Source organism: Amphiprion ocellaris, chromosome 9, assembly GCF_022539595.1.
Source record: "Amphiprion ocellaris isolate individual 3 ecotype Okinawa chromosome 9, ASM2253959v1, whole genome shotgun sequence".
Classification (NCBI taxonomy): Eukaryota; Metazoa; Chordata; class Actinopteri; family Pomacentridae; genus Amphiprion; species Amphiprion ocellaris.
Genome location: NC_072774.1, coordinates 37,618,425 through 37,637,378, shown reverse-complemented (window position 1 = coordinate 37,637,378; position 18,954 = coordinate 37,618,425). Strand labels below are relative to the sequence as shown.

Sequence of the window (18,954 nt, the reverse complement as noted above, 5' to 3'; positions counted from 1 at the left end):
CACCAATAGCTCCTCAGCCAAGCACAAAGTCTACATGTCTGAATCTGCAGTTAGTAAAGTAACTAACGCAAGTAAGTAGTAAAACTAACCTGTCCCACTACACTCCATCTAAGCCGTTGTTGATGGTGAACGTTTGGGACTTTTAGGACGGGTGAAAGTGAACACTGTGAAGGGGAGTGGAATTTAGAACACAAGACAATAACAGTTTAATCTCAGTTATCTGGTTTTCATAATTATTGGAAGTCAAAATTATAAATGAAAATAAAACTTGAACTTCACTGCTGCCACTGAAAATTCTGAATTCTTGTAGGTTAGAAGGTGATTATCTTGTAGCTATGATGTACTTTTGTTTGTCATTTTTAATGAATGTGTCAGTATTAAAGGATGAGGTACAGTGTGCTATGTTCTGCAGAGCCCCTTGTCTCTCATGAACAATTTTTAACACTAACAGTTCTTTTATTAGGTTAATATTTCATGAATGCGGGTGTTTCATGGATGTTCTCTGTTTATTTTGTATTTACTACAAGGTTACCTATCTGAAGATGATGAAAGTAACAGTGTTGTGGAGGCATTAAGGTCAATTACAGCAATGACAACTTATTTTAACTTTTAAGTTAACAATGTATTTTGTGCATTATTTTCATGCATATAAAAAATCCTCCATCTATCAACCTCAGCATCCTTGACTGTCACAATTGTTGGAACAGCTTCTTGGATCCTTTGAATGAATATTCACTTCATATCAGATGTTTTGTGAGCGACCAGCATCACTGGAGTTTCTTACAATATTAGTCCAAAAATCCCATACCTGCTTTTTGTCTCTCTAATTATCCATGTGCTAATATGTGATACTATGACTAATAAAAAAATGTGTCTTTTATCATAGGATGGAAAATCTGACTGACTGAGTCTGACCAGTTTGTTGATGAAGCTGATATTATCTCACTTTACATTTATTACCCTGCCAAGGAATGTGGCGGAGTTATGTAACGATCTGCATCTGTCTATCTGCCTGTTTGCAACATCACTCAAAAACAGACCAATAGATTTGGATGAAATTTCCAGGGAAGGTCAGAAATGACACAAGGACCAAGTGATTAGATTTTGGCAGTGATGCAGCTTATAGTCTGGATCCACAGATTTGTTAAAGCACAGCGTCACTGTAACCATGACAACAAGTGAACACTACGTCAGCTGCCTGCTGACGATCACATGATGGTGATCCTACTACAATCCACCCCTGAGGACTTATCGGGACTTATCCGTGGGAAATCATACGAGGAACAATTGATTAAACTGTGGGGGTGTTTCCGAGTCCCATCAATTCTCACCGCCCGCTACATATTTAGGTCATGCGATTTGGTACATAACGCACACATGTATAACACACGCCTGTGATCAGCGTAAGGTAATTTTGTTTGTGGGTACATCTATATTAAATGGCCACTTTCTATGTTGCTGTGATTTCTGATCATCTCTCTGAGTGCTTTTCTAGTTAGCATTGTCGTAAAGGTAAACCAATAAATACCAATAAAATGCAGTACAGAGATGGCAAATGTATGTTTTTTAACTATGTCACCTTTCTATAGCTTATCCATAGGACGGCTATATTTTAAACACTGTAAAATGCTTGCTACACTTGTTGGTTTATACTTAATTGTTTCCAAAAAATCTGATCAAATAAGAGGCAAAATTTATTTTATGGGTTGTGTAAAAAAAAAAAAATCCCTTAATACCATTATCTGATTATTTAAACTCTTCAATGGCTTTCTAGGTCATGTTATAAGTCTTTACCTCTGCTGTAGAGAGTTAAAGAAATGAGGAGTTACACAAAAAATGACTACTGGGACAAAAACTGCAAGCAACTTGCAGCTTTCCAAAAATACCTAATTTTAACAGTTGCTTTCAGTCTGACTGAAAGTAAATACAGAAATTAGTAGCTGCCTGGCATGACTGTTTTGCTAACTGCATAAGGGAATACAAGGGAAATCCTGGCCAGGTGGCCTAATCACCGTGCATATTCATCTACATACCACAGTGGTGGATTACCCTGTGCACCATTGTGAGGAAAGTTGCAAGTCATTTTAGTTTAATGATCAACTGTATTTATTAGAAGTGCAGACAGGCAAGGCGGTAAGTCAAACCAAAGGTAAAAATTACAGTATAAGGGGGTAGACGCAGCAAGACAACATAATGTCTAGGCAGATAACGTTCCTCAGGAACTGGTGGCATTCTTACGCTCACCTGTTGATGCCAGACTTGGAAAGTATGTATGTTCTACCTCTTCAAAATCAGCTGGTTGAAAAGACCAACACCAGCTGGCCCAGCTCTTCATATGGTCAGTAAAAGGTGTTACAAGTAAAAAGTCATTTTATGTGCTGATATCTCATTTGCTACAACCTCTCCTGCATAAACAGGTGCTAAATGGAAATCTATCCACAGGCTCACACGTGTAAGCAAACCATCCATCCATCCATTATCTATACACCGCTTAATCCTCACTAGGGTCGCGGCGGGGGCTGGAGTCTATCCCAGCTGACTCGGGCGAAGGCAGGGGACACCCTAGACAGGTCACCAGTCTGTCGCAGGGCTACATATATAGACAAACAATCACTCTCACATTCACACCTACGGGCAATTTAGAATGATCAATTAACCTCAGCATATTTTTGGACTGTGGGAGGAAGCCGGAGTACCCGGAGAAAACCCACGCATGCACAGGGAGAACATGCAAACTCCATGCAGAAAGATCCCGGGAAAGCCGGGACGCGAACCAGGGACCTTCTTGCTGCAAGGCGAAAGTGCTAACCACTACGCCACTGTGCAGCCTGTAAGCAAACCAGCATGTGCTAATTATTCCACAGTATATTCTACTGAAAATTGCAGCTACACCACGTCTGCCAATGTCCACTGTCCAGGAGAGGAAAATGCATCTCAAATAAATCCTTTTCCTTCTTCAAATGGACTTTGAGCGTTTCTGTCTTTCCTCTGTGAGCAGATAAAAGCAGACACGTTTTGTGATGTCCTGCTGGATGATCTGCTCCACCACATGAATCAGTTTTACAAGGAAGTCCAGGGCAAAGAAAAAACCCAAACTATCAATCAACATGTGGGGGGGAAAAACACTCCTCACCTACACTGATGATTGGAAACTGAAAATCAGTGCTGCCTCCTGACTGGATAACCTCTTCATGTGCTGCTGGGAGCTTTAGCTGATCTATGGATGCTGCTGAACGCAACGCGGTGGCATCAAAGTAGAGCCACCCGATCGATCTCAGGATGTGAAGGAAGTGAATGTCCAGTGATCAGATGGCTTCAGTCACCACAGCTGTCATGGCAGATCAATGAAATCAACATTCACATGGAGGCTCACGCTGTTTATCTTAACGTTTGGCTCAAATGAGTCATCCTCACACAGGACTGTCATTAAAGCCAGCAGGCATTGCTCACCCACCAGCCAGCATCTCCACCACCGCTTGTGTGAGTTCCATTAACACAGCTGCTTTTAAAGCCACGGCTGGCTGGGCATGGGTCAGGTGTTGACCAGACACCATGAATATTCTTTGTATTACTATTATTATTATTATTATTATTATGCTCACTCAAACCACCTTAAAGATAATTTAATGCCTCACTGAAAGCAGCTTAATGCCTATTTAATGGCCATATGAAATGGTCCTTTAGCATAAGGATGACTTGGTCTTCATTATTTACCCAGCACGCTGTGTAATAAATGTCAATTAATTTATTTTCATCTGTAATTAATCTGCAAGATGTTTTTTTCTGATGAATTTACTGAATGTTTAGTCTATAGCATCAAAAAATGTATGTGACATTTGTGAAGAAAAGATGACATCAGTGATCAGTTTTCTGTGATTTATGAAAGAAAAGTAGCCACATTTGAGATGCTGTCTGAAAATGTTTGACATTTTGTCACTATTTTCTCTACAATAAGACTCTAACATATGCCTGGAGGTTCAGGCATATGGGTTCTGTAAAGCGTCTTGAGACAATCTGAACTGTAATTGGCACTGCATAAATACAACGGAACTGAATTGAATTAACAAGTGTTGGGCTCACTATGGACACTTGTTTTCCAGATAACGATGTCTAGCTAGCTGTCTAGCATCTCCTACGGTTTCCTTGGATCAGTACTGCTCAGGTCAGATCTAAACAAGATCCCAGTGGGACTGAAATGTCAGTCAGTAAAAAAGAAGCCTCTTTTTGACGCTCCCTTTTTAACTTGATGTGTATTTATCCCTGCACTGATATGATGTGAATATAACTACTGTCTATCAGTGCTGACAATCAGCAACCCTACTGTGTCTGTGAAAAGTTTTGAAAATAGGCAATTTTCAAATTATACTCTGAAGTATGGTTGCAACGAGCACTTCAATGACTGATAATTCATTAATTAGTGGTCGATTAACTGTCCAAAAAATCCATAAAGGAATCTAATGTGGGGTTTACAGTTTGCTTATTTAGTCCAAATTTTTTGTCCCAATCCCCCAATGTTTGAAATGAGAGTATAACTGCAGATAGTAGCAGTCAATGAGCAGAATTATTTGGTTTTACAAATGACAAGTGACATGATCAGTTATTTCTGGATAAAAATTTGTGCAAAATGGCTTTGGAAAAGCAAACTCATGCAAAATTCACAGACAGTTCAAATTCACGAGTGAAAATGACTCATCTACAATTCTACAACTTCATTTAGCAGATGCTTTTATCCAAAACGACTTCCATCTGACAGTAGACTCAGAACCATAATCTAAACATGTGAAACATATACTTTAGTTTTGTGATCTGATTAGAATCTTCTTGGTCAAACCTGTGTGTTTCTCTAACATGTTTCAAGGTTTGAAGGTGTTTTATTTAATTTATCAGATATGTGTTTACATGTGGACCCATCCTCTGGCAGCTAATTCAACAGAATGAGGGCGACTTAATGAACACAGCGATAAATCTCTTAGATCTCATGAATTAATGACTGGATGTGGTGTTTAGTGGATCTAACTGTGTGGTTTACACGGCTCCATCCTTCTGTAAACACTCCAGAGTCTCTACAGTTCAGTGAGCAGCTGATCTGTGTGTGTCAACACTCGGGCTGTGCTCTCTTACCTCCGAACAGATGAGGAGAGAGGTGTGCTGGTAATGATCCTATCAGCAGCCGCCGACGCTCCTGCCCTCCGCCGGATCGCTCCCTGTCCGCCGCCTCCTCCGGGCTGCTCCCGCCGGACTCCGGGGAGCTGTAGGCTCCGCTGCTGTTCGGAATGTTGATGCCAGACTGGGGTCTGGGACCGGAGCCCCCGGAGCCCCCCACAGACCTGGCCCTGGCTCCCAACTGCTGGCTGGTGCTGGACGTGGCTCCGGAGGCTCCGGACGCACCGTACGCGTGGTACCTCACCCCCCCGGCGGTAGTCCTGGCTATGTTGCTGCCGTTACTGCTGGACGTGCTGGAGGGCAGGTCCGAGCCGGAGTAGGCTCTGGTCCGTCCGTTAGCAGCTGGATTAGCAGTCGGGCTGCTCTGCTTTGCCCCCATGTTAAGCTCAACTGATTCGGCTTTGAAATATTAAAGAGGCGCTCTCCGAGCCACTGCGGGACAGTGCGCCAGATTTCCGCCCGAGGTAGACGGCTTTACCGGACAGACGTCCTGCAAGAAGAGAAAAAGCAGAACAAACTCTGCGTCGCTACGATCCCATCCAGATCAGGAGAATGCCAGTCAGTGAAAAGTTAACCCGGCCATCCGTGACAAGAGCTGAAGACGTGTGGAAAAGTTTAGACGCCGTCACCATTGTACTCCGTCAGTAGTCGCGGTCGTGCTGCAGGTAACGTGGATCCTTTCCTCGCCTGAGCCGCTTCTGGGGAGCCGCTGAGCTCCGGCCGCTGCTTCCTCCTCAGTGTCCGCTCCGCCATGACTCCGGAGCAGCGAGGCGGAGTGGAGAGCCGCGCTCCTCACACCTCCCTGCCTGACAACACATTGCTCAAATGAAGGAAGTGATGGAGGAGAAAGTCCTGCACTGGACCGTTTTATCAGCGGCAGCAAGGAGACTCGGTGCGGCTACGTGTCAAGCTAACTGTGCTCACGGGAAACGCCGCTCCGGAGTTTCAAAATAAAACCATTGCGGCGTTTTGAATTCTCTCCTTAAAGCCTTCACATAATTAAATCTAAAGCAATTTATACCACAGCCCTGCAATGAATCCCGCGTTCGATGTGATTTTGTGTTTTTCTTAAGAACTGTTTTAGAGTGTTAATATTTATATTGGAGATTGTAGTTTATGGTGTCGATTTATTCTAAGATGAATTTCTAGTGGACTAATGAATGGCGTAGATACTAATACTGATCAACATTAATTAACTGAGCAAGGCCTGTTTCCCAAAATTTCTTATAAGAGAGGAGGAGCTTTGGAACTTTATAAAAGAACAAAGAACTGCATGTTGTGTTTACAGTTTTTATTGGTTCATTATTTAGTCTGTACTTTTACCATAAACACTAGGATAATTGATTTAAATTACAAAACAAAATTAAACTAACACACACACACACACACACACACACCCACACACACACACACACACACACACACACACACACACACACACACACACACACACACAATAATTCAGCAACTGATCAGTTTGTGTTATTGTCGTCTTGCCTGATATTAATCTTTTCTGGCTGAAATGTCACTTTTGTGATGGTTTATTTTCAGCTTCCGTATCTTGTCTTTTCTCTTTTTTTGTGGTGTGTGTGGTGCTTTTTGCCACAGGCTCAAACACAGCGGGTCTCATACGGAAATGATCACAGTATGACATTAAGAGCAGATGACATACACTTTCATAAATCCTACAGGAACTGTTTCGTTTTAGGTTTAATTTGAACTTTAGAGCGAGATCTGCTTTGGGCAGCAGATAAATCAACTAAGGTTTAGTGGCTTAAATTGACTTTCCGGCAAAAACATTCGTTATAATGTTAAGCAGGAGAAGATTGTAGATCTTTTACTGTACGTTAAGCCTAGTTTTCAACAATTCAGTCTTTCTTTCATTGGTGATGCTCTTAAATACAGATACAGACAGCCGAATATGCAAAACACCACATACAGTCAATGCTGAAGAGGTTTAAATGTCAAGACCAGTCACTTTTGACACCTTAAGCCTCATGTTATTTCTACAGATTTATGTGTCAAAAAACATCTAAATTCCGTCAGTAACAGCACCACAACTGTAGGGGTGAAATGAACAACGATGGGGCCCACTGCTTCCAGCTGCCCATTTCCACCAGTCAGCTCTGCATCACCCTCACTATACTTGATATGCTCATCTACTTACTGTTTGAATTTTACTACCAGCTATATATAGAGAGTATATTTAATGCCAGAGTCGTACACCATAACAGTAAACTATGAATCAATCTCAAAGCTAGCCTGTACTTTGTATGTATCATCTAGCTTATCATACATGTATCCAACTGTGTTATATGTTCCTTGTTCCCCACCCTCTCTTCTCCCATCCCTCCCTCTTTACCTCTACCCCTCTACCTCTATCCCTCTACCTCTAACCCTCTACCTCTACCCCTCTACCTCTACCCCTCTACCTCTATCCCTCTACCTCTAACCCTCTACCTCTACCCCTCTACCCCTCTACCTCTACCCCTCTACCTCTAACCCTCTACCTCTACCCCTCTACCCCTCTACCTCTACCCCTCTACCTCTAACCCTCTACCTCTAACCCTCTACCTCTACCCCTCTACCTCTATCCCTCTACCTCTAACCCTCTACCTCTATCCCTCTACCTCTATCCCTCTACCTCTAACCCTCTACCTCTACCCCTCTACCTCTAACCCTCTACCTCTACCCCTCTACCTCTATCCCTCTACCTCTACCCCTCTACCTCTATCCCTCTACCTCTATCCCTCTACCTCTAACCCTCTACCTCTACCCCTCTACCTCTAACCCTCTACCTCTACCCCTCTACCCCTCTACCTCTACCCCTCTACCTCTAACCCTCTACCTCTACCCCTCTACCTCTACCTCTACCCCTCTACCCCTCTACCTCTACCCCTCTACCTCTAACCCTCTACCTCTACCCCTCTACCTCTACCCCTCTACCTCTAACCCTCTACCTCTACCCCTCTACCCCTCTACCTCTACCCCTCTACCTCTAACCCTCTACCTCTAACCCTCTACCCCTCTACCTCTAACCCTCTACCCCTCTACCTCTACCGCTCTACCCCTCTACCTCTACCCCTCTACTGCTACCTCTCTACCTCTCTACCTCTTCTGTCCCTCTCAACCCGGCGGCCAGGTCAGATGGGTTCCCCCACATAAAGAGCCGGGTTCTGCTCAAGGTTTCTTCCCTGTTAAAAGGGAGTTTTTCTTGCTACAGTTGCCCTGGGGCTGCTCTAGGGGTTCAGGCATATGGGTCCTGTAAAGCGTCTTAAGACAATTTGACCTGTAATTGGCGCTATATAAATAAAGTTGAATTGAATTGAATTTAAAAACACTCTCAAAAGACACAGACGACCTACTCATCTGTCAAATTTAGCCAGGCCAGGATGAATTTGCAGCTTTCTCCAAACAATCAGACCTGTTTCCTGCGGTATTTGCTACATGTGTGTCATGTCCGGTGATCGCCAAGCGGATCCAATGTATTTTCTTCCTCCTCAGGTGTAAATTCACACTTTAGGTCATAAAAGGCTTTAGAACTGTCAAAATGCATAACAATTGTCTCTGTGGCTTCTAAACATAAATCTGTTGTGTTTGCACTTCAGGAGTATGGTCCCGTTGGCTCAGTGGGTTCAAGTTGTGGATTTGATCCCTGTTTGATGCAGCGATGTTTACTTTTCATGCAGTCTCTCCTTGACATCAGTGAGACTTCTTTATTGTTCTGTATTCCTTCTTCACCCATCCGCTTTTTATAGCATGTTGTTGTGTTCAAGGCCAGATATTCAGACAGGGCTTTGTGCATGAAGGACAACGGTTTCATTTAGCTGTTTATGATTGTGCATCAGATATGTTATCTTATTGATTCACAGTTTATCATTTACATGTTTGTTGTGACCTTAATGTTATCAATGCAGCTAAGTAATTTTGATTTAAATATGTAAAGGTTACATTTGCTTTCATTTGTATGTGTATGGAGAATAACCTAGATTCTGTGCATTTTCATGAGTACTTGAAACAGAGAACAAGACTTTGCATAGGATCCCAGAAACACTAAATCAGTATGTCCAGTATGTTTGACATTATTGCAGTCTTCATTTCAGCTGCCTTGCAACATTATGGTATTTTTCAATTTTTCACTCAAGACCGAATGCACATTTGTATGTAGGAAACCACAGCCAGTGTTCTATCCAACCCCATGTCAAAAACTGCCAGATGTGAAAGGACATTTTATTTTAGTGTACATTTTTGTGCTACAATTCATTTCACTCAGTATTTTAAGTCACAATTCCATTAAACTTACAGAACAGTGTTCATTCTGCCCAACCCGATCCCCAATATCGTTTTCCAGAACGCAAATGATGCTTTTATTCTGAAATCCGACGGAATAGTTTGGGTGTGGGGCGTGTATATGTGGACATTTGATAAAACTGGGACCACCGCGCCGAGTGACGTCAGCAGCAGCGCAGCAACGTCAATAACAGCCAGAGTCTCATGGTACATTTATGGTCTTCCTCGTGAATTCCTCATTGACATGTTTTTAAGGATCAACGTGCATGCAGAGATCTGCAGACACACTGTAGTTCACTTAATACTGACCTTTTTATTGCCATAATTCACATAATCAGATCATAATTCATATAAGACCTGCACTGCACTGAGAAAACATTTGAATAACTGCAAATCACAAACACTCAAGTTGAATTTCATTTAATTGCTACATCAAAGAGAAGCCTAGTGACTGCAGAGTTTATGGTAAAAACGAGAACCCAGATGAGATGGTACATGGAAGTATTTAAAATTCTGAAAAAAAATCCTTATTATAAATCTTAACATTAGTTCTTCAATTAGGTCTTGAGTTGCATAAAAAAACAATTCATCACTACTTTTCTTTCCCTCCATGCACAATTTTCTCGCTAATTAGGCTGCTTTTATCTTCTAAATGCTTGTGTTACACAGATAAAAGCCCTGCTACATTGTGCAAATGGTGCTGCCAAAATTCTCCCCTGATGCTAAAGCTGCCTCACAGACATTTATTTTTCTTGCACATGCATGCAAAGTGGAGCAGAAATCAGACTGGGGGTGAAATGTTGGCATGACACCCAAACACATAACAATGAAAATAGTTCCCAGATGCCATGATTAGAGAAGGATGGATGGCGTGCTGCGATGCTCTGTACATTATTCTCGAAGCTACATTTAAAAAAGCTTAACTTGACTCGACTCAGCCACAGCAGCTTGTGTTTACAGGAAACACAACAGGTTAGCAAGTCTTCTGTTTGAAACTAGCTCAATCCTACTGGTACAAATCCATTTAACCTCAGCTTTCAATTAATTTCCCACTAAGATAGTGTTTGTGGTGGATCTAATTGGACTTAGCTGAAATTAAATACCCATTGGGCCTGTTTAATGCAGCTGACAGCACCATGGTTAGGTTTTTGTCAGATAATAAACCACTAAATGAACAGAAATAAACAGTTCAATGTCAAGAATCTTTATTGTCATTATGCTATTAGTTTTAACCAGTCACATAATGAAATTTTTTTTTGGTAGTACTGGCTTGAAAGTCAACATTAGAGGATGTAGACAGTAAAACATACAGTGCACTAAAAAAAATGTTTAAAAAAAACATTACAAGTAAGAAAATATATACAACTGTTCAAAAGTTTGGGGTCACTTAGAAACGTCCTCATTTTTGAAATAAAAGCATTTTTTTTCTATGAGGATAACATGAAATGAATCACAAATCCAGTGTAGACATTGTTAATGTGGTAAATGACTATTGTAGCTGGAAACAGCTGATTTTTAATGGAATATCTCCATAGGGGTACAGAGGAACATTTCCAGCAACCATCCCTCCTGTGTTCTAATGCTACATTGTGTTAGTTAATAGTGTTGAAAGGCTCATTGATGATTAGAAAACCCTTGTGCAGTTATGTTAGCACATGGATAAAAGTGGGAGTTTTCATGGAAAACATGGAATGGTCTGGATGACCCCAAACCTTTTGACTGGTAGTGTACATGCAGCAGACTGATTAAAGTGCAGCAGTGCAGTTTCAACTCCATCTCGTCTCCAGCTTTTAAAGTGAGTGTGCAAGAGGTTGTACAGAGTTTACAGCTCTGGGGAAGAAGCTGTCCCTCAATCTGGTTCGAGTTCCTATAGACCTGTACGTCCTTCCTGAGCTGTAAGTGAATGTGGGAAAAAAAACTTCAGCAAAGGCTTTGAATGCAGAATGAGTGTCTGTCAACAACAATGGTGTTATTATGTGGACATCAGAGCTCACAGAGTCGGGGTGGGAAGGTGAGTGGTTTTCTCACCCTCGGCCGCGTTAATCCTGCTAATCTGCTCTGTCTGGAAATAGCCTGGTTTAGCTGTCAATGGACGGCAGCATCCATCACTACCTGCATAATAAAGGCGAGGATGAGGAAAGGTCAGCAGGCATGAGGCAAAACCACAGTTACATCAGCCTTAAGGAGGCTGTATTTGTCTCAATGAACTGTCCGTGTGGTAACATTACTGAGGTAATAAGGCTGTATTTAAACTCCTGAAACAGCATTTACAATCTGGGACACTCTGTTCATTCATCCATTCTCTGCCCTTTATCCTGAGTTGGTTTCAGTTAAGTACAGTCGTCCAGATATTTAAGCTCCTCATGAGCTATCCCAAAGTGTTCCTTTTCCAGGTCTGCTGGTTGCTTGCAGCTTGAAAACCTCCCATTGACTTCCGAAGAGGCTTGCTAATTAGTAATTGAACGGCTCCAATGGCTCCTTGAGATGCAAAGGAGCACCAGTTGTACTCCCTCCCTCTGGATGTCTGAGCTCCTGTACCTGCCTCTAAATGTGAGTCCAGACATCATACAGATAGAACTCATTTGGGCCACTTGCATTTCCATTCTCATTCTTTCAGTCACAAAAAAAGCTCATGAGGCTAGTAAGTTTAAAGCTGTCTGGCTCAGCTTCCTCTGAACTGGAACAATGTTTATTTCACTGCTGATGCCAGATCCATCTGCCAGTCAACCTCTAAATCCATCTTACCATCGATCATGAATTGGATCCAAGATATTTCAAATCGAACACTTGGAATAGCAGGCTGAGGTGGGAACTAGAAGCATGCTGACATCTAGCACCACAGGGTTCCACTAAAACTCAGGATTGTCATGATGGCATTTACAGCTACTGGCAACAAATAATCAGTCTAATCCTATTCAGTAAAACTGCACTATTTTAATTATATCACAACTTAATGGCTTTGTCTTTACGCATGATTTTTCATTTTGTCAGAGAAAACAAAAGCCACCAAATTAATATACAGTCATAGTCCACCTCTGACGTACATTAGTTAAGGTTCCACCGTTTATACCACATTCCTTGGGGATCAGGAGACTTTTGAGAAGCTCACTACCTGTGTTTCCACCAAAGGAACCAGAATCTCTGCTCAGGGGTAGTACTTTATAAAGCTTCAGGAACTTTAGGGATGAATGTGTCTGACTAACTGGCTTTGGTTAAGTACAATTGTTTTCCACAGAAGTACAACACTATGAGGCCAGCATTTAAAACAAACAAAACAAACAAGCAAACAAACACCAATACATTTTGTTTGCAGATAGATTTCATGACCAACTGGAATGAGAATTTATGACCATCAGGCTTTTAATAATTCAGTGGACTAATTTATTAAGTCTTAGGAGTAACTTTCACTTCCAGAAAACTTTGTCAACATTAGTTGTTGGGAAATCTTTGAAAGTTCCTGGAACCATTAGTGGAGTAGCATCAGATTTTAGCAGAGGCTGAGGGGGCACAGTTGCAACCCCCAAAGTTGCAAAGGCACTTTAATGCTGTAGTGGACATAAAGCGATCAAGGCAGTGGTGCTAAAAGGTCTTTGGATCATGCAATGTGGCAGTTTGCAGCTGCAATAACTTCAGTGTAGCATCTCTGTATCTAAAGTCCTGTGAAAAAGTATTTGCCCCCTTCCCAAATTCTTATTTATTTTTAAAATATTTTCCCTACTTTAATGTTTAAGACCATCAAACAAATTGAAATATTAGATAAAGATAACCAAAGTAAATACAAAATGCAGTTTTTAAATGATGATTTAATGTTTTAAGGGGGGAATAAAGCTATCCAAACCTACCTGGCCCTATGTAAAAAAAAAATTGCCCCCCTTGTTGAATCATGAATTAACTGTGGCCAATCACAAAAAAAATGGAAAGTGAGTTCAATTTCACTGACCACACAAAAAGCCTAATTACCTCCAGGCCTGTTCAATCAAGAAATCACTTAAATAGACCCTGCCTGACAAAATAAAGTCGGCCAAAAGATCTCAAAAAGCTGCAGCAAAATGCTGCGATCCAAAGAAATTCAAGAACAGATGAGAAATAAAGTAATTGATATCTATCAGTCTGGAAAGTGTTACAAAGCCAATTCTAAAGCTTCAGGACTCTGAACCACTGTGAGAGTTATTATCCACAAATGGAGACAACATAGAACAGTGGTGAACCTTCCCTACAAAATTACCCCCAGAGCAGAGCGACGACTCATCCAGGAGGTCACAAACATCTAAAGAACTGCAGGCCTCGTATGTCTCAGTCAAGTTCCATGTTTTGAAGGTACATGTTGAGGTTTGAGAGCTACTTGTAGGACTCCGCTAAACATCTCTCAAACATCAACAAAGCTCATAAAGCAAATGAAAGGAAGGACATGATATCTTGTAAAGATCAGAGATAAACAAAGCAGAGAATCAGCTTTAAGTCAGAAAGTACACCGGGGTTACAGACCTCTTTTTTAAACAGTACTAGATCATGCACCTAGACTAGGGACAAGGCTGTTTAATGCTGCTAATATGTGAATCAGAAGGAGTCATTGGTATTATTCTTGATTGGAATCAACTATATAAAAATTTCAGCAAGTCAGAACATAATAAATATTACATCAGCAGCATCAAGCTTTGGACATATGCCTGTTGTCTGTGCAGCAATGAAAACTGATATCACATGAATGCATGCCAGAAAGCCTGTAATCTACATATGCAAGTTGAACTAATTAGTTGATTTAAAGTGCATAGCTCATAAAAGCACATGCCCCATAAAATGTGAGTATGCTGCATGTTTATTCTGATTCTGGTACATTTGATATTCTACTTCAGCCATGAAGTACCATATGTGCGTAAATGTTGGACAGACTGGTACCAACCTCAACTCATAGTTAATCAATACCTAAAATGGTATGAATTGATCTGCACTGGCAGACTTAAGGTAAGGGACAGTTGGTTTTATGAGAAAATTAATGTTGTTGTGATTTTTTTCTTCACTACTTTTGCTCTTGCACCCATGCTGAATTCAGAAAAATGTTGCCAAATGCTCAGTGAAAACAGCTACCTAAGTCAGCAATTACTCCTCTACCCCAAGCAGATAACTAGCATTTGGAAAAGAAGCGAAAGTATCAAGGATCAAGGTGTCAGGAGACATTAAACAACCAAGCATTTCATCATTTGGAATGATGTGGAACCAAGTCTTTGTGAATCCTGATATCCCCTCCCCTCTCTGACCTAATTGAGCCGCACTATTTCAAGGTGAAGACCATAAATCGAGCACAGATGCCTTTTCAAATCCCTCACCTCTTCAGCAATAGATCACACATTTACTGCGAGGAGGACTCCAGATTGCATCACACAACAGCACAACATTACATCATTCATGAATCACAAATCTTATGACCGTGTCTCTGCTTTGACTGAGATATTTCCTGTACTATATTGTATATCTTGTCGTTTGTCTTTATGTTCCTAATGTAAAACATTACATAGCATTTTGTAATGAGGACAATCAGGTGCATGTAGCTCACTTATTTATTTTTTTTTTCGTTATTTATTGTATTTTGTTTGTATTTGTTATATAAGACAGTGGAGAGGGAGACAGGAACCATGGGGAGAAGAGTGGAGGAATGACATGCAATTAATGAATGTGGGTCGGACTTGAACTCATGACCCAGCGGGGTCTATAGCCGTCAGGGTGCCCTGTAGCTCACTTTTTAACAGAATCCTGTCAGGTAACGGAAGTTTATCCCCGCTGGCCAACAGAAAACAGTATTGCTCACCAAGTCAGGGCTAGTTTATACTTTCCCTGTGTCAGCAAGGTTACGTGTGACATAAGTGTCGTCATCCTTTCGAGTCCAGGAGGGTCTACATGGATCCCTCTGTGTCAGCATGTAGTTCAAAATTTGTGATCATGCTAACATAGCAAGCACGCTGACTGTGCAGTCAGCAGAAAATGAAATGCTTGAGAGGCTGTGCAAGAAGATTCTCTGTTCTGCACACCTTTATAATTCATCCTGATCTCAGGCTATTATATATACTGTAGAATCATTTATTTATTTGTTTGTTTGTGTGTTTGTTTATGTATTATTTATTCATTTATTACAACATTTACAGTATTTTATATTTGTACTTTATACATATTTATACAGATTTTATAGCTTTTATGCGCAAATAGTACGTTATCTATTCATCATATACTTATTTAGTTGCTTATTTGCTTACTCACTTCTTTTTATATTCTTCTTTTTTTAAACTAGATTTATCGTATTTAATGTTTTTGATATTTGTATCGCATTCTATATGTACTACATTGTATTTATTGTATGTATAATATGTATTTATAAGGTTGGAACTCCTTTTGCTTTCAGAACTACCTTAATTTTTCGTGGCACACTTTCAACAAGGTGTTGGAAACATTCCTCAGAGATTTTGGTCCAAATTTAACATGATAGCATCACACAGTTGCTGCAGATTTGTCGGCTGAACATCCATGATGTGAATCTCCCATTTCACCACATCCCAAGGATTCTATTGGACTAAGATCTGGTGACTGCGAAGGCCTTTGGAGAACAGTGAACTCATTGTCCTGTTCTAGAAACCAGTTTGAGATGATTTGAGCTTTGTGACATGGAGCATTATCCTGCTGGAAGTAGCATCAGATGGTGGTCCACTGTGGTCATAAAGGGATGGACATAGTTAGCAGCAATACTCAGGTAGGCAGTGGTGTTTAAATGATGCTCAGTTGGTACTAAAGGGGCCAAAGTGTGCCATGACAATATCCCCAACACCATTACACCACCAGCAGCCTGAACCGTTGATACAAGGCAGGATGGATCCAACCTTTTATGTTGTTTACGCCAAATTATGACCACCTGAATGTTGCAGCTGAAATGGAGACTCATCAGACCAAGCAACGTTTTTCCAGTCTTCTATTGTCCATTTTTGGTGAGCCTGTGTGAATTGTAGTCTCAGTTTCCTGTTCCTAGCTGACATGAGTGGCACCCAGTGTGGTCTTCTGCTGTTGCAGCCCATCGTCTTCAAGGTTGGACGTGATGGGTTCAGAGATGGTATTCTGCATTCCTTTGTTGCAACGAGTGATTATTTGAGTTACTGTTGCCTTTTTATCATCTTGAACCAGTCTGTCCATTCTCCTCTGACCTCTTGCATCAGCAAGACACTTTGGTCCACACAACTGACGCTCACTGGACATTTTCTATTTTTTAGACTATATTCTTTAAACCTAGAGATGGTTGTGCACGAAAATCCCAGTAGATCAGCAGTTTGTGAAATACTCAGGCCAACCTGTCTCTCACCAACAACCATGTCATGTTCAAAGTCACTTAAATCCCCTTTTTCCCACATTCTCATGCTCGATTTGAACTTCAGCAAGTTCTCTTGACCATGTCTACATTCTAAATGCATTTGCGTTAACAAGCAATTGAACAAGTGTACCTAATAAAGTGGCCAGTGAGTGTATACTTACATATTTAATCATTTTTATAAATACACAAATAGTTTTTTTCATATTTTTGATATTTTTTTCTCTTCATATTCAGAGGATGTTTCCAAGAAATACGTTAGTAAGATGTGAGAATTATTTGGATGCATCATTATGCAATGATTTGCAAGAAAGATTCAATTTCAAAAAATCTAAACCAATAAATTGTATTATGCACTTCACACATTACCACAATTTGCGATAGATATCAATCAATCAAAAGTCCAAATTGACACCTCATACATGGTCTTCATACAACATCTTCTTGCCTGTACGCTAAGGTACATCGCTCACAGTTCTGTGAAAAAAAGTCACATGGTTTTGGTGTGTGTTGAGGGCACTCCATGTAGCTTGATTGCCTCCAGAAGACTGCTGTCTCCCTCCACATGCCACCTCCACTGCGGGGTTGTATTTCGGGCTTGTACTGCTGTGTAGTCGGCTGGGATGTATCTTGTGGTTGCCACATTTGCTGCATCAGTGCATGTCAGGAAGTTGTGCAAAGCCACACAAGCCTTCACTTTATGCACAGCGTTCTCTGGACTGTACACAATAGGTCGACAAAACACCCGACATCCTGCTGCCAAAAGCACTCTCTATCATCCATCTCGCCTGGCAGTTGTGGTAGTAGTGGGTCTGCTGCTCTTTGGTAAGTTTGGAGACTGTGAAAGTAGCTCATAACCATATGACAATACTGTTATTCTAATGGAAATGATACACACGGAAACAGTACTAGAAGAAAAGTGGGATCTACGAATAGTGAATAAATTGAATATGCTGAGACAAACAGTGACAGTCATTATTAAGAACAGTTACCTAGATACGGATGCATCAGATGTTAGTGGGGTGAGAAAACCACATCTCAAAAAATGTATGTAGATTGATGATATCCTGGCAGGGTGGTTGGGGCAGGAATTTCTAGTGTTTCATCGATGGATTTCAAATTAAAACCACTGTCCTTAATAGGCCCCACATCCACTATCTTAAAGAGAAAATGTACATGACATGCAGCCATGAAACTGTCATATTTTTAAGCTGATCATATGTTTTTGATGTAAAATTCTCATCTGAAAAGTTACTATGGTTGCCACATGTACACTAACAGTTAAAAGTTTGGACACACCTCATTCAATGGTTTTTATTAGATTATTTTCTACATTGTAGATTAATACTGAAGACATCAAAACTGTAAAATACATATGGAATTATGTTATGATTAACAAAAAGTGTTCATCTTCAGTATTAATCTACAATGTAGACAATAATACAAACAAATGAAAAGCATTGAATGAGAAGGCATGTCCAAACCTTTGACTGGTAGTGCATGTAGTGTAGGAAGAAGTACAACATGGCTAGTTGACTGCAGTGGAATACCTGTGTAAGGTAGTATGAAATGAAAAGTTTTTTCTCCACCATGGGAAGGTCCTGTTAACAGCAACTCTACATAATTCACAAAGCATCTATTAAAGTGAATTTTAACTGGTATAGAATAAGATTCCTGCAGGTGTTTTATGTGTAATAAATAGCCAGTACGTACATTGTTCTGTAAAAGAATTCAAGTTACATCTCATTTCTGTGGGTTTGTCATTGATGACATACTGACAGCTGTGATTGACAGCTGCCCAGAATAAATTAGTCATGGAGGTATCAGCAGAAGCCTATTCAGGAACTGTGCATAAGAAAATTAAAGAACTCTTCCTTTTCTATATGAGACTTATTGTCTGTCTCAAACCACTAGATGAGCTCTCTTGTAGTAAATTAGTGACTGATATTCTGAGAAATATGGAGGATGGTGGTAGATTTTTTAAAAAGTTAGGTTTTTGTGTGTTGAAGGCTAACTTAATAAGTAAATTAATGGTATAACTAGCAAAAACAACAGTTAATCTGAGGGATACACAGTAGTTCATTGAAGAGTTATGTGCTCACATTCAGGTGGAGCAGGAAGCAGAACCTCAATACTGTGTCTCCTCTCTGCTTGTCTTA

The 18,954-nt window shown here is 40.7% G+C and overlaps 1 protein-coding gene across 1 annotated transcript in view; it reads right to left on the bottom strand.

Moving 5' to 3' along the window:
• znrf2b (zinc and ring finger 2b) overlaps positions 1-6,065 on the bottom strand; it is a 63,105-nt gene extending 57,040 nt beyond the window's left edge. The window contains exon 1 of the mRNA XM_055013470.1: positions 5,122-6,065. Coding sequence (XP_054869445.1) covers positions 5,122-5,542 — 421 coding nt within the window. The 5' untranslated portion in view covers positions 5,543-6,065. The remainder of the gene's footprint in view (positions 1-5,121) is intronic.
• Positions 6,066-18,954: the final 12,889 nt, after the last annotated feature.